Source organism: Grampus griseus, assembly GCF_964374135.1.
Source record: "Grampus griseus genome assembly, chromosome: 15".
Classification (NCBI taxonomy): Eukaryota; Metazoa; Chordata; class Mammalia; order Artiodactyla; family Delphinidae; genus Grampus; species Grampus griseus.
In genome coordinates this window covers 6399860-6414393 of record NC_139009.1, presented here as the reverse complement: position 1 = coordinate 6414393, position 14534 = coordinate 6399860, and the positions used below count along the sequence as shown (strand labels likewise).

Here is a 14534-nt window from a genome sequence, read left to right as displayed (position 1 = left end):
GGTTAGCTTCCGTCAGTTCCAATCAGTTCAGCAACCAAGTAAACCTACTGGGTGCTGGGGCTTAAAAAAGCTTTCAACAGGGCTTCCCTGGTGGCGCAGTGGTTGAGAGTCCGCCTGCTGATGCAGGGGACACGGGTTCGTGTCCCAGTCCGGGAAGATCCCACATGCCACGGAGTGGCTGGGCCCGTGAGATGGCCGCTGAGCTTGCGCGTCCGGAGTCTGTGCTCCGTGGCGGGAGAGGCCCCAACAGTGAGAGGCCCGCATACCGCAAAAACAAAACAAAACAAAACAAAACAAAAAAATCTCTCAACAGAGACAGCATGGTGGGAAGGACAGCAACCGAGGGCCAGACGTGCGTGGCTCCCTCAGGCTGGCTCTCAACCCTGTACCTGGAGGAGCCCTAAAATACAAAGATGCAAGGCCATGCCAGATCCAAAAAGCAGCAGCATCTCTGAATAGAAAGGTCTGTAAAGACAGGTATGGATGAGCTCATACAACTGAGGGGGAGCATTTTTTAAGAGAAGAGAGTACTGACTGACTGTTCAGAAACTAACAATAACACCAAACAAACAAACAAAACTCTTACAAACATGAAATCCAACATTCTTAAATATAACTTTTCTCAGCTACAAAGAAATGAACTCAAAGGGGACAAAGACCTTATATTTCGTATTTGTTTACCTTTCATCAGTTAAGGGCAGATGGCGGTGAGGCAGTGGTAACATTTGCTCTTGTAACTATAATGGGACCTAGCTCTGTTTCACATGGTTTGTCGGCGTTTTTTTCTCCTTAAATGCTGGTGACTTAAGGAGGCTGATTTCAGTGCGGTGACATCCCGGATGCTAATGAGGTGTCTGCCGGGAGAACCAAGTACCTTGGAGAACAAGGCTGAGTGGTTCTTCTGGCTTCACCCTCTGCTGCCAGCCTCGGTTTCTTTCTTTCTTTTTTTTTTTTTTTCGGTTTCTTTCTTTATTCAGCTGTGTGCTAGTTCGCAACATGCTGATTTCTTACCACGCACACAACTGCTTGGCCTGACAATTCTCGATGGTAAACTGCATGGGTTTTTTGATAGTTTTTGTGGATCTGATTTCTTTACCTCCTTCTTAGTTTCTGTTTTACATGCCTGAGGATGGCTGCCTTAATAAATCTGACTTCTCCCGAAGCAAGGTTATTACACTTGTGGAAAAAAAAATAACTATAGCTAATGATTTTAAATAAAAATATGGCTAAAATAACAGAACAACACTCTAATACAAAGCTACATTTGGGGAAACAGATATTGACAACAGTTTCTCTATGCCTGTATAAAGTTAAATATAAAAATGACACATATACCTAAAGTGTGTTTTCAGTTCTAGAGTCAAAAAAATTTTTTTTACAGCAAAAGAAGTTCTAAGAGGGAAGTTCATAGCAATTCAGGCTCACTTCAAGAAACAAGAAAAATCTCAAATAAACAATCTAACCTTACACCTAAAGAAACTAGACACAGAAAACCCAAAGTTAGCAGAAGGAAAGAAATCATAAAGATCAGAGCAAAAATAAATTAAATAGAAACAAAGAAAACAATAGCCAAGATCAATAAAACTAATAGCTGGTTCTTTCATAAACAAAATGATAAACCTTTAGCTAGACTCATCAAGAAAAATAGGGAGGGCTTCCCTGGTGGTGCAGTGGTTGAGAATCTGCCTGCCAATGCAGGGGACACGGGTTCGAGCCCTGGTCTGGGAAGATCCCACATGCCGCGGAGCAACTGGGCCCGTGAGCCACAACTACTGAGCTTGCGCATCTGGAGCCTGTGCTCCGCAACAAGAGAGGCCGTGATAGTGAGAGGCCTGCGCACCACGATGAAGAGTGGCCCCCGCTCGCGGCAACTGGAGAAAGCTCTCGCACAGAAACGAAGACCCAACACAGCCAAAAATAAATACATAAATAAATAAAAAATATATTTAAAAAAAAAAGAAAAATAGGGAGAGGATGCAAATCAATAAAATTAGAAATGAAAAAGGAGAGATTACAACTGACACTGCAGAAATATAAAAGATCATAAGAGACTACTACAAGCAACTATAGGCCAATAAAATGGACAACCTGGAAGAAATAGACAAATTCTTGGAAAAGTACAACCTTCCAGGATTGAACCAGGAAGAATTAGAAAATATAAATAGACCAGTCACAGGTAATGAAATTGAAACTGTAATTTAAAATCTTCCAACAAAAAAAAGTGCAGGACCAGATGGCTTCACAGGCGAATTCTACCAAACATTTAGACAAGAGTTAATACCTACCCTTCTCAAACTCTTCCAAAAAATTGTGGAGGGAGGAACACTCCCAAACTCATTCTGAGAGGCCACTATCACCCTGGTACCAAAACCAGACAAACATATCACAAAAAAAGAAAATTACAGGCCAATATCACTGATGAACATAGACACAAAAATCCTCAACAAAATACTAGCAAATAGAATCCAACAACACACTAAAAGCATCATACACCATGATCAAGTGGGATTTATCCCAGGGATGCAAGGATTCTTCAATATATGCAAAACAATCACTGTGATACACCATATTAACAAATTGAAGGAGAAAAACCATATGATCATCTCAACAGATGCAGAAAAAGCTTTTGACAAAATTCAACACCCATTTATGGTAAAAAATCTCCAGAAAGTGGGCAAACAGGGAACCTACCTCAACATAATAAGTCATATATGACAAACTCACGCAAATATCATTCTCAATGGTGAAAAACTGAAAACATTTCCTCTAGATCAGGAACAAGACAAGGATGTCCACTCTCACCACTATTATTCAACATAGTATTGTCCTAGCCACAGCAATTAGAGAAGAAAAAGAAATAAAAGGAATCCAAATTGGAAAAGAAGAAGTAAAACTGTCACTGTTTGCCCAAGACACAATATTATACATATAAAATCCTAAAGATATCACCAGAAAACTACTAGAACTAATCAAGGAATTTGGTAAGGTGGCAGGATACAAAATTAATGCACAGAAATCTCTTGCATTCCTATACACTAACAACAAAAGATCATAAAGAGAAAAGGAAACAATCCCATTTACCATCACAACAGAAAAAATAAAATACCTGGGAATAAAGCTACCTAAGGACGCAAAAGACCTGTACTCAGAAAACTATAAAACACTGATGAAAGAAATCAAAGAGAACATAAACAGATGGAGAGATATACCATGCTCCTGGATTGGAAGAATCAATATTGTGAAAATGACTATATTACCCAAAGCAATCTACAGGTTCAATCAATGCAATCCCTATCAAATTACCAATGGCATTTTTCACAGAACTAGAACAAGAAATTTTACAATTTGTATGGAAACACAAAAGACCCCAAATAGCCAAAGCAATCTTAAGAAAGAAAAATGGAGCTGGAGGAATCAGGCTCCCTGACTTCAGACTATACAACAAAGCTACAGTAATCAAGACAGCATGGTACTGGCACAAAAACAGAAATATAGATCAATGGAACAGGATAGAAAGCCCAGAGATAAACCCACGCACATATGGTTGCCTTATCTTTGACAAAGGAGGCAAGAATATACAACGGAGAAAAGACAGTCTCTTCAATAAGTGGTACTGGGAAAAATGGGCAGCTACATGTAAAAGAATGAAATTAGAACACACCCTAACTCCACACACAAAAATAAATTCAAAATGGATTAAAGACCTAAAGTGGTCTTTAAAACTCTTAGAGAAAAACATAGGCAGAACACTCTATGACATAAATCATAGCAAGATCCTTTTTGACCCACCTCCTAGAGTAAGGGAAACAAAAACAAAAATAAACAAATGGGACCTAATGAAACTTAAAAGCTTTTGCACAGCAAAGGAAACCATAAACAAGATGAAAAGACAACCCTCAGAATGGGAAAAATATCTGCAAATGAAGCAACTGACAAAGGATTAATCTCCAAAATATACAAGCACTTCATGCAGCTCAATATCACAAAAACAAACAACCCAATCCAAAAATGGGCAGAAGACCTAAATAGACATTTCTCCAAAGAAGATATACAGACTGCCAACAAACACATGAAAGAATGCTCAACATCATTAATCATTAGAGACATGCAGATCAAAACTACAATGAGATATCATCTCACACCAGTCAGAATGACCATCATCAAAAAAATCTAGAAACAATAAATGCTGGAGAGGGTGTGGAGAAAAGGTAACCCTCCTGCACTGCTGGTGGGAATGTGAATTGGTACAGCCACTATGGAGAACAGTATGGAGGTTCCTTAAAAAACTACAAATAGAACTACCATATGACCCAGCAATCCCACTACTGGGCATATACCCTGAGAAAACCATAATTCAAAGAGTCATGTACCAAAATGTTCATTGCAGCTCTATTTACAATAGCCCAGAGACGGAAACAACCTAAGTGCCCATCATCGGATGAATGGATAAAGAAGATGTGGCACATATATACAATGGAATATTACTCAGCCATAAAAGGAAACGAAATCAAGCTATTTGTAATGAGGTGGATAGACCTAGAGTCTGTCATACAGAGTGAAGTAAGTCAGAAAGAGAAAGACAAATACTGTATGCTAACACATATATATGGAATTTAAGAAAAAAAAAATGTCACGAAGAACCTAGGAGTAAGACAGGAATAACGACACAGACCTACTAGAGAACGGACTTGAGGATATGGGGAGGGGGAAGGGTGAGTTGTGACAAAGCGAGAGAGAGGCATGGACATATATACACTACCAAACGTAAGGTAGATAGCTAGTGGGAAGCAGCCGCATAGCACAGGGAGATCAGCTCAGCACAGGGAGATCAGCTCGGTGCTTTGTGACCGCCTGGAGGGGTGGGATAGGGAGGGTGGGAGGGAGGGAGATGCAAGAGGGAAGAGATATGGGAACATATGTATATGTATAACTGATTCACTTTGTTATAAAGCAGAAACTAACACACCATTGTAAAGCAATTATACCCCAATAAAGATGTTAAAAAAAAAAAAAGATGCTCAACATCCTAATCATTAGAGAAATGCAAATCAAAACCACAATGAGGTATCACCTCACACCGGTCAGAATGGCCATCATCAAAAAATCTCCAAACAATAAATGCTGGAGAGGGTGCAGAGAAAAGGGAACCCTCCTGCACTGTTGGTGGGAATGTAAATTGATATAGCCACTATGGAGAACAGTATGGAGGTTCCTTAAAAAACTACAAATAGAACTACCATATGACCCAGCAATCCCACTACTGGGCATGTACCCTGAGAAAACCATAATTCAAAAAGATATACATACCACAATGTTCACTGCAGCACTATTTACAATAGCCAGGACATGGAAGCAACCTAAGTGTCCATTGACAGATGAATGGATAAGGAAGATGTGGCACATATATACAATGAAATATTGCTCAGCCATAAAAAGGAAAGAAATTAAATTATTTGTAGTGAGGTGGATGGACCTAGAATCTGTCATACAGAGTGAAGTATGTCAGAAAGAGAAAAAAAAACAGCATATGCTAATGCATATATATGGCATTTAAAAAAGGGGACTGATGAACCTAGTGGCAGGGCAGGAATAAAGACAAAGATGTAGAGAATGGACTTGAGTGAATGGGGCGGGGGAGGAGGAAGCTGGGATGAAGTGAGAGGGTAGCATTGACATAGATACACCATCAAATGTAAAATACATAGCTAGTTGGAAGCAGCCACATAGCACAGGGAGATCAGCTAGGTGCTTTGTGATCACCTAGAGGGGTGGGATAGGGAGGGTGGGAGGGAGACGCAGGAGGGAGGGGATATGGGGATATATGTATACATATAGTTGATTCACTTTGTTATACAGCAGAAACTAACACAACATTGTAAAGCATTTATACTCCAATAAAGATGTGAAAAAAAATTTTTTTAATGCTGTATACTGTATTTCTTGAGGATTTATAATGCACAATGGCCTAATAAAAACTCTGCAAAGTCTCGTTATAAACTCAGCTTAATTTTGTTCAACTCGGCTTCTCCTCAATTGACTGAAAAACTTTCTTTTTCTTCCCACACTGCAACCAGTAGAGTTTGGGAAGTACCGTTCTAGATTCCCAACTGTAAATATTCTTATACCTATAGAATATATTTCTCTACAGGTATAACATCTCTTCCATTAAACTGGCCCCTGGAAAGTTTTGTGAACAGTAAGATTCAGGAGTAAATACAACCATTTGCTCTTCTTTGGCAAGAAGAGCCTCACATCCTAATTTTTGCAAATTTTCCTCAAATTCAACTGCAAGAAATGATATTCATCCATTAGCTTCCTCATATTTGGCTCATTATGTACTGATAGAATTCTGTAAAGTTGCTCATTAACACGTTTGATATTTAAAACTTCAGACAGGACTTCCCTGGTGGTCCTGTGGTTAAGAATCTGCCTTTCAATGCAGGGGACGACGCGGTTTGATCCCTGGTAGGGGAACTAAGATCCCACATGCTGCAGGACAAGTAATCCTGTGCGCCGCAACTACTGAGCCTGTGCACCACAACTAGAGAGAAGCCCGTGTGCCACAACAAAGAGTCTGTGTGCCGCAACTAAGACCCAACACAGCCAAATAAATATTAAAAAAATAATAAATAAATAAAACTTCAGACAGATAATTTAAAAGTTTCCTTTAGAGGTATCTTAAAAAGATGTTTGATGAACAGGAGGTAAAAATGCAGATTTCTTATAGCATCCCTCTAAAATCCCAGGTAAGGTTTTTTTTTTGTAACCATTTCTTTTTTAAATTCTGAAAACCTTATATTTCATCATCAAAAATGATTAACTCTTGAAAAGACAAATCTATAAATTCCATCATATCCACAGATATTATGTTTAGATATGGGTCTATTTTTAGATTCTGAGGGAGAATGCCAAGAGGTAGACAGAATACTGTATTGGATATAGTGAAAAACAGTAATGGAAAAAAACAAAACAGTAATGGACATTTGTTTACTCTCTAACATGGGTATGATAAGTAAATGGGAATGTGGATTAAAAGCCATCAGACTGAAGATCTAATTTATTTGAAAATTTTCCATGTGAAAAACAAATCAGTGGAACCAGAAAAAGCCTAAAAGCACAAGGATCAAGGTCTTACAGCATATTGAGTAAATTGACAGAAATCATCATTGAGCACACTATTTGATTAATTAAAAGCTGGATATTCTTAAGAAGTATACATTTCCCTAAAGGGATTAGGAACTATTTGGAATGGACAGGATTAAAAACCATAACCTTTTACCTTGGCTAGTTTTTCCCCCCTGAAGTTCAAGGTCACTGCTTCTGTATTCCGAGGATTATGAACCTCTATGTGAACTTCATCATTATCTTCATATTCTCGAATCAGGGCTGCTTTCAATCTGGCCATTTCATTTTGTTCTCCATGGACTAAAATCTACAAAGTGTAAATTGTAAAAGAGCATAGGGAAGCATCCTTAGTTCAGATTAATGATGGCTGTTATCTGAATTAGTTAATTATATGAAATGGAGATATACTTGAAGTTATTAAACTTTACTACTTTTAAGGATCTCCAGTCAATCAAACTTGTGTGACGTTTTCATTCTACTTGGCTTTAAAAGATCCTTAAGTGGAACTACTTCAAGAGAGAGTAAAGAAACTTCTTTTCTGTTCCAGTTTTTGCCACTATCGAGATACACAACTTTATGAAAGCTGTACTTTTTCTAGGCTTCTGTGCTCACACTAGAAATGGGCTGGACCAGGTGACCAGCTTTAAATGCATGTGGTTCTTGTACGCGACTATTGCTACTCCTACTATCTCAGAAAACGCTCACGGTTTTCTTTAGGCTTCTTAATATGACTAACAAAATAAGCTTTTTATGGGAAAAAAAAATGACTTCTGATACTTTATTTGTTAAAGTAATATCATATAAAATATTCCAGAACCAAATGAAACCATGTTTTAGAGAGGTGTTTACAACGACTGCATTAGCTACCAGTCTTTCTAATTCATTTTCCTAACTTATTTTTTACAAGACAGATCATTCTTAACCTATAGACTACTGGTAGATGATATCCTGCCTGGACTGACAGAAGCTTGTCCAGTGTCTCCACCAGGCAGAGGCATATGGCCTAGAGATGACGAGCCCCAGCTCTGGGGCCTGGCTGCTGTAACACAGATCTTGGCGCTGCCACTTACTAGCTGGGTAACTCTAGGCAAGTTATTTAACATCTCTGTTTTCTCTTCTACAAAATAGTCGTTGGTTGTGAGAAGTAAGCGACTTGATACATGTAAAACACCAGTACAGTGCCTAGCGCACAGTAAATACTCGATAAATGCTAGCTATTATTTTTACCACTACCACCAACACTACTATTATTTTATCGTGTGGACAGACTTGCTGACTTGGTTACTGGAGGAAGGTAAGCATCAAATTCAATCCAGGAATTTAAACTGACGGCAGAGACAGAGTCTGGAGAGCAACAAAATGGGACTGAGGATGAGGTGGTGATTCCAGAGAGAGAGCAGTACAGCTTTTCCTGCACAGCTTTAAAATCTGGGAGGATATCCATAAACAACACACACCAGAAGGCACCCATGAACTGCCTACACTGTAACTAAACTTGACGTGCTATAAAGCCAAGTAGGTGAGGGATTTTCTCCACCAAAGAATCTGCTCATTAAGGGCCAATGGTAACTACCTGTGAGGACTATATGCTAGAAAAAACTAAAAAACGAACAAAAGGGCACACAAAATGCTCAGCATCGTTCGTCACCAGGGAAATGAAAATCAAAACTACAAAGAGATACTACTTCACCCTTACTGGTATGGTGACAATTTTAAAAAGGGAAAATAACAAGCTGACAAGAATATGGAGAACTGGAACCCTTGTGCATTGCTGGTGGGAATGTAAAATGGTGTAACTGCTATGGAAAACAGTTTGGTGATTCCTCAAAGAGTTAAACACAGAATTAGCCCATGATCCAGCAATTCCAATCCTAGGTATATACCCCAAAGAACCGAAAATGGACTCAAACAGATAGTCACATGCCAATGTGCATGGCAGCATTATTTACAATGGCCAAAAGGTGGAAACTACCCAAGTGTCCATCAACAGGTGAATAAACAAAACGTGGTCTATACAGACAATGCAATATTATTCAGCCATAAAAAGGAATGAAGTTTTGATACATGCTACAATCAGAAAGGGTACTTCATTGCTTCATCTGTTTTCTAGACTCATGCTCCATAAATGTTCCTCTAATTTAAGATACTTTTTTTTAGCTTAACTCTCTCCAGTCCCCCCAAAATATAACTGTTACTGTAATAATTACATAAAACTTAAAAATATAAGCAAATCACATTAGTAAGGAGCTGTGTAATGTATTTCACATCTAACTGCATCTTTATAGCTTTTACTATTATGACTTGCCTTTCTCCTCTCTCCACATTAATAGGTATTTCCCATTTGCCAGGCACCCTATTACGTGCTTTAGATATATGTACTCTCATTTGGTCCTCACAATAACTTTATGAGGTATTATCATCCCTATTTACATATGAGCTAAGGAGAGGTTAAGTAACTTGCCCAAGGCTACATAGCAAGTAAGGGATGGAGCTGGGACTCAAAACAGTCACATTGCAAAGCCAGGGCTCTTAAGTTATTGGGGAGGCAGCAGAAAAAAACAGAAAGAACGCAGCAGAAAAGAACACTGGAGCTGGTAGATCTGAGTAAGAGATGCCATGTAAAATGGAGAAGACTGAAGTACACAGCTTGCCTAAGTCAAAGGGGAGTGGTAAAGGTCAGATGCAAGTGCACGTGCAGGCACTGCTGAGAGCGATACCGGCTGCTGTAAGGAAGGCAGTGTCTGCTCTGAGAACCAGCTGCTGCTGGGCATGCCTCTTCCAACCTTTAATGCTGAAAATCAAATTCACAGACTAACCACATGAGGCGGTTTCAAAGCACGAATAAATTCACTGGTTTGCTGGTAATCTGTGTGAGCAGAGAAAGAAATGTAATCAACAGACATTTTCAGTGGTAGCTTCTGTCCGGACATGGTAGTGATTTCTTCAGGTTCAGACATGATATGCTGTTAAAAAACAAAGAAAAGTAAACAAAACAAAACACATAAACTCTCTAATTAGAAAAGAAAAGGTACATTTTCTACTTTTTCACCCAGCCATAAAGTCTTACACTAGTTTAGGACCTTTAACACAAAAAGCATTCTAACACTATTGACGTAGCAAATATCAAATACTTCTTTTCTCGATCAAGCAAACATTTAATCAGGAAAGTAAGCAGATTAACAAAAATTCAATACACCTGGGATCCTCGAAGTGAAAATTATAACTTATGATTAGAAAGATACACTTGTATCCCGAACTATCTGCTCTAAAAAGTCACTTTCCAGGTAAGAGGATTTGTATAAAGGACAGATGTATTTCTATTCTGGAAATCTATTTTAGATACACAGCCAACACTGTCTAAGTGACTTACAGAGTAAGGTAATGTAATAAAAATGATTAAAGCAGGGAATCATAATGTATTAAAAAAATAAAATTGAGGTTATCAATAAAAGATAAGAGAAGATGATGCAGGAATATTCATAAACTTTCTCTAAAGTTTTGCACATCTATGTCTATATACCTCAGAGTTAATATCAACCACCTTATATCGAGTAAGATGGGCAATCAACCCAAACACATTCTCCAGCTTTTCAAGAGAACACTTATTAGTAAACCTCTTTCTCATCAGATGAGGGTATCCATGTGTTTGTCTCAAATAGATTCCCTTCCATTTTTTTTTTCTTACTGCAACCAGATGAGTGCGTCTCAAACTTTCATGTGCCAACCACTCAGCTGAGGACCTCATTCTTCAACCTTAAGAACATCTCCAACTGCCTACTGCCATCCTCATTTTTAAAAATCAAAACCTGCACTATTTAAAGAACTACTTCAATGGAAAAACCTGGGAGGATACTGCCACCTCTGCAGCCTTGATTAGGAAGAACACGATGGTCTCAGGCTCTGACTGACCTTGGCAAGCGTCCCTTCTACACAGTATCCCGCTATAATGACGCCATTCCTCTTATCAGTACACCAGCTTTCGAAGAGCTCTCTGGATAAGCCACTCTGCATCATGCCTGGGGAGGCCATTACAACACTGGGACCAATGTCATCAAAATGATCCATGCTCTAAGAAAGAAAAGGAATGGTAAAAGCATGTTAAATACCAAGGTTTGACAAAGCATTCCTTATTTGTAAAGAATACCGAAAAGTGAGGTAAAAAGGTTAATCACATGACTGGAAGGGCCTTGACAAGACTAATAAACATTTTAAGTCTAATTTCTAAGTCCCTAAACAGTTGATTTAGGCTGGGAATGAAATGAAAACAAAATGATAAAAAGCAATTAGTTCACATTGACTTCAAAACCTTCTACGGTAGCTAAAAGACAATTAGGACCGTTTTCAGTGCCTAGCAGGCAGGCAGGCAGAAAGTAAAAGGAAGAGTCAAATGGGTTTCTATCCACCCAAGAGAGAACTCTGAAAGAATTTCCCCGAAGACTCACGATGGCTTTGTACACTTCATCAATATTTTGAGCTGGCCAGAAAATCTAACTAAAAAGTTTAATATTGTTTCGAGGGAAAACTTGGCTCTAATTCCTAAGCAATTAACTTAAAAAATAATACTTTATGAACAGAGCCTACTGATAACTGGAAGACCACTTATTACTTGAATTAGTTGGGGTATTATGTTTATTATGATTAGAGCATTAGTTCGAATGAAACTTTTTTAAATTAAAGGAAGTCAGATTTTATTGAATGCTCTAGAAATATAAACATGAACATTTTCATATATGGAATCTGCAGTGCTAATGAAAAAGATGATTAGGTTTGAGTAGAGAAATCCAAGTTACTTAGCAACAGTAAATATTGAGAACATGCAGAGACTTGGAACAGGTGGCAATATTTGTTTAAGCAAAAAAGAATGCCAGTTGCTAAATTTTTGATTTCCCTCAGAAAAGTGATGCCTGCTTCAGAAAAGGTAAGACTTCAGCAAGGATGCAGCCACAGAATCAATGTCAGGCATCTCCTACTACTAACGACTTACTTGAGTATTATCTGTCCTTCTTTCTTCACAAGCACTCACCTTAAGGTTACTAATATGTTTGAAAACAAAGGGATTGTTGATGTTGATCTGTTTGCGGATTTTGTCATTCATGGCGTTTACATATGTCTGGTACACCGCCATACACTTCTTTGCCAAAGACGATGCATAGTATATGGGAATATCATGGAGTTCTGGGTGATTCTGCCAGTACTCATCTAGAGAGATTTGACAAGAAACAAATATTTTGTTATGTGGAGTAAATAGTTCAAATAATAAATGACATGTACAATTAGTTTTTTAAAATTCAGACAAAAAATAAAGCACATAACTATATTTTAAAGAGGTTAAGAAAAATTAGCCTGGTCTTAAACTTATAAAACAAGAACTTCTTTCTTTCTTTCCTTCTATTTTTTTTAAATTGGAGTATAGTTAATTTATTTATTTATTTTTATTTTTATTTTTTGGAGTATAGTTAATTTAGAATGTTGTGTTAGTTTCTGGTGTACAGCAAAGTGCTCCAGTTATACATATATATACATATTCTTTTCCATTCTAGTTTATCACAAGATATTGAATACAGCTCCCTATGCTATACAGTAGAACCTTGTCATTTATCTATTTTACATATTGTAGTTTGTATCTGCTAGTCCCAAACTCCCAAGTTATCCCCCCGCCCCACTCTTCCCCTTTGGTAACCATAAGTCTGTTTTCTGTTTCTGTTTTGGAAATAAGTTCATTTGTATATTTCAGATTCCACATATAAGTGATATCATATGATATTTGTCTTTCTTTGTCTGACTGACTTCACTTAGTATGATAATCTCTAGGTCCATCCATGTTGCTGCAAATGGCAATATTTCATTCTTTTTTTATGGCTGTGTGTATACACCACATCTTCTTTATCCATTCATCTGTCAATGGACATTTAGGTTGCTTCCATGTCTTGCCTATTATAAATAGTGCTGCTATGAACACTGGGGCGCATGTATCTTTTAGAATTAGAGTTTTCTCCAGACATATGTCCAGAAGTGGGATTGCTGGATCATATGGTAACTCCATTTTTAGTTTTTTAAGGAACGTCTATACTGTTCTCCATAGTGGCTGCACCAATTTACATTCCCACCAACAGTGAAGGAGGGTTCCCTTTTCTCCACACCTTCTCCAGCATTTATTTGTAGACTTTTTGCTGATGGCCATTCTGACCTGTGTGAGTTGATACCTCATTGTAGTTTTGATTTGCATTCCTCTAATAATTTAGCAATGTTGAGCATCTTTTCATGTACTTATTGGCCATCTGTATGTCTTCTTTGGAGAAATGTCTATTTAGGTCTTCTGCCCATTTTTTGATCGGGTTGGGTTGTTGTTTTTTTTGATATTGATTTGCATGAGCTGTCTGTATATTTTGGAAATTAAGCCCTTGTCGGTCGCGTCATTTGCAAGCATTTCTCCCAGCCCGTAGCAGTCCTCTCACAAAATCTATCCCTAAGTATTAACGCGTGACCTACAAAGAATGCTGTGATCGTAGTCCCAAATGTGGAGGCTTCTAAAAATAATTTGGTAGAAGCTGATGCTGAATAACAGACCATAACTTATTACTCCAGAGAGACACTAAATTCTGTGATGGTTTTAAATAAAATGTTTTATTAATATTTCATATAGACTTACTGATATTAGACACTTTGTAATTAGACTTTACTAATTACAAGACAGGACCACCAAAGGAGTTAAAACCGATTTTGAACACAAAAAAGTCACATTATTGTGTGACTATATTTTTAGAAAACTGCTAACCAGTTTCTGATAATTATTGAAAACAGTGGGCAACATACCTTCAAAAGAAGGCTTGTTTTCACTGAAAAATTAGCTGAAAATCCTCATTAAATCCCCAAATATTATGAAGGTAGTATGGCCAGGACATCATTCATTCTACTAGGTACACGTGCATTTAGGAAATTTATTAAATGTCTAGTATGCAATTTGCATATATTATTCCTGTTTTCAAAACAAATTTATGAAGATTTATTTCCATCTTATAGATTAGGAAGCTGAGGCTAATAAAGGTTGAAAAGTGTGGGAATGTTCTTTTTCCACTTGGTTTATAAGTGAAAACTCTACATAAGGACAGGGACTTTTCCTGCCATGCATATTACAACTACATTTCCTGCTTGGCCCTCTGGTTTAATTGTTCATGTTCTTTTAGATGTAATTAAAATTTTTAATGGTATCGATGTTTTCATATATACTCTCATGATTTCTCAAATACCTTGCAAAGTACGTTACATCCCATGATCATATCACAGTCTCCTATTTTTTTGGGTGTATTTTTAAGAAAAAATTTTAAACGTTAAAGAAAGTTGAATAACTTGCCCAGGGTCACATGGTTAGATCGTAGGTGGAATCTGAAACCAGTGGCTTGCGCAGTTAC

The 14534-nt window shown here is 37.7% G+C and overlaps 1 protein-coding gene across 1 annotated transcript in view; it reads right to left on the bottom strand.

Annotated features, from left to right (window-relative positions):
* Positions 1–14534, bottom strand: part of CPSF3 (cleavage and polyadenylation specific factor 3) — a 43365-nt gene that overhangs the window by 14592 nt on the left and 14239 nt on the right. Inside the window, exons 8-11 of the mRNA XM_082672643.1 lie at positions 12149–12324; positions 11035–11193; positions 9942–10088; positions 7280–7432 (exon numbers count right to left, since the gene is read on the bottom strand). Of these exons, the coding sequence (XP_082528769.1) occupies positions 7280–7432; positions 9942–10088; positions 11035–11193; positions 12149–12324 (635 nt within the window). The remainder of the gene's footprint in view (positions 1–7279; positions 7433–9941; positions 10089–11034; positions 11194–12148; positions 12325–14534) is intronic.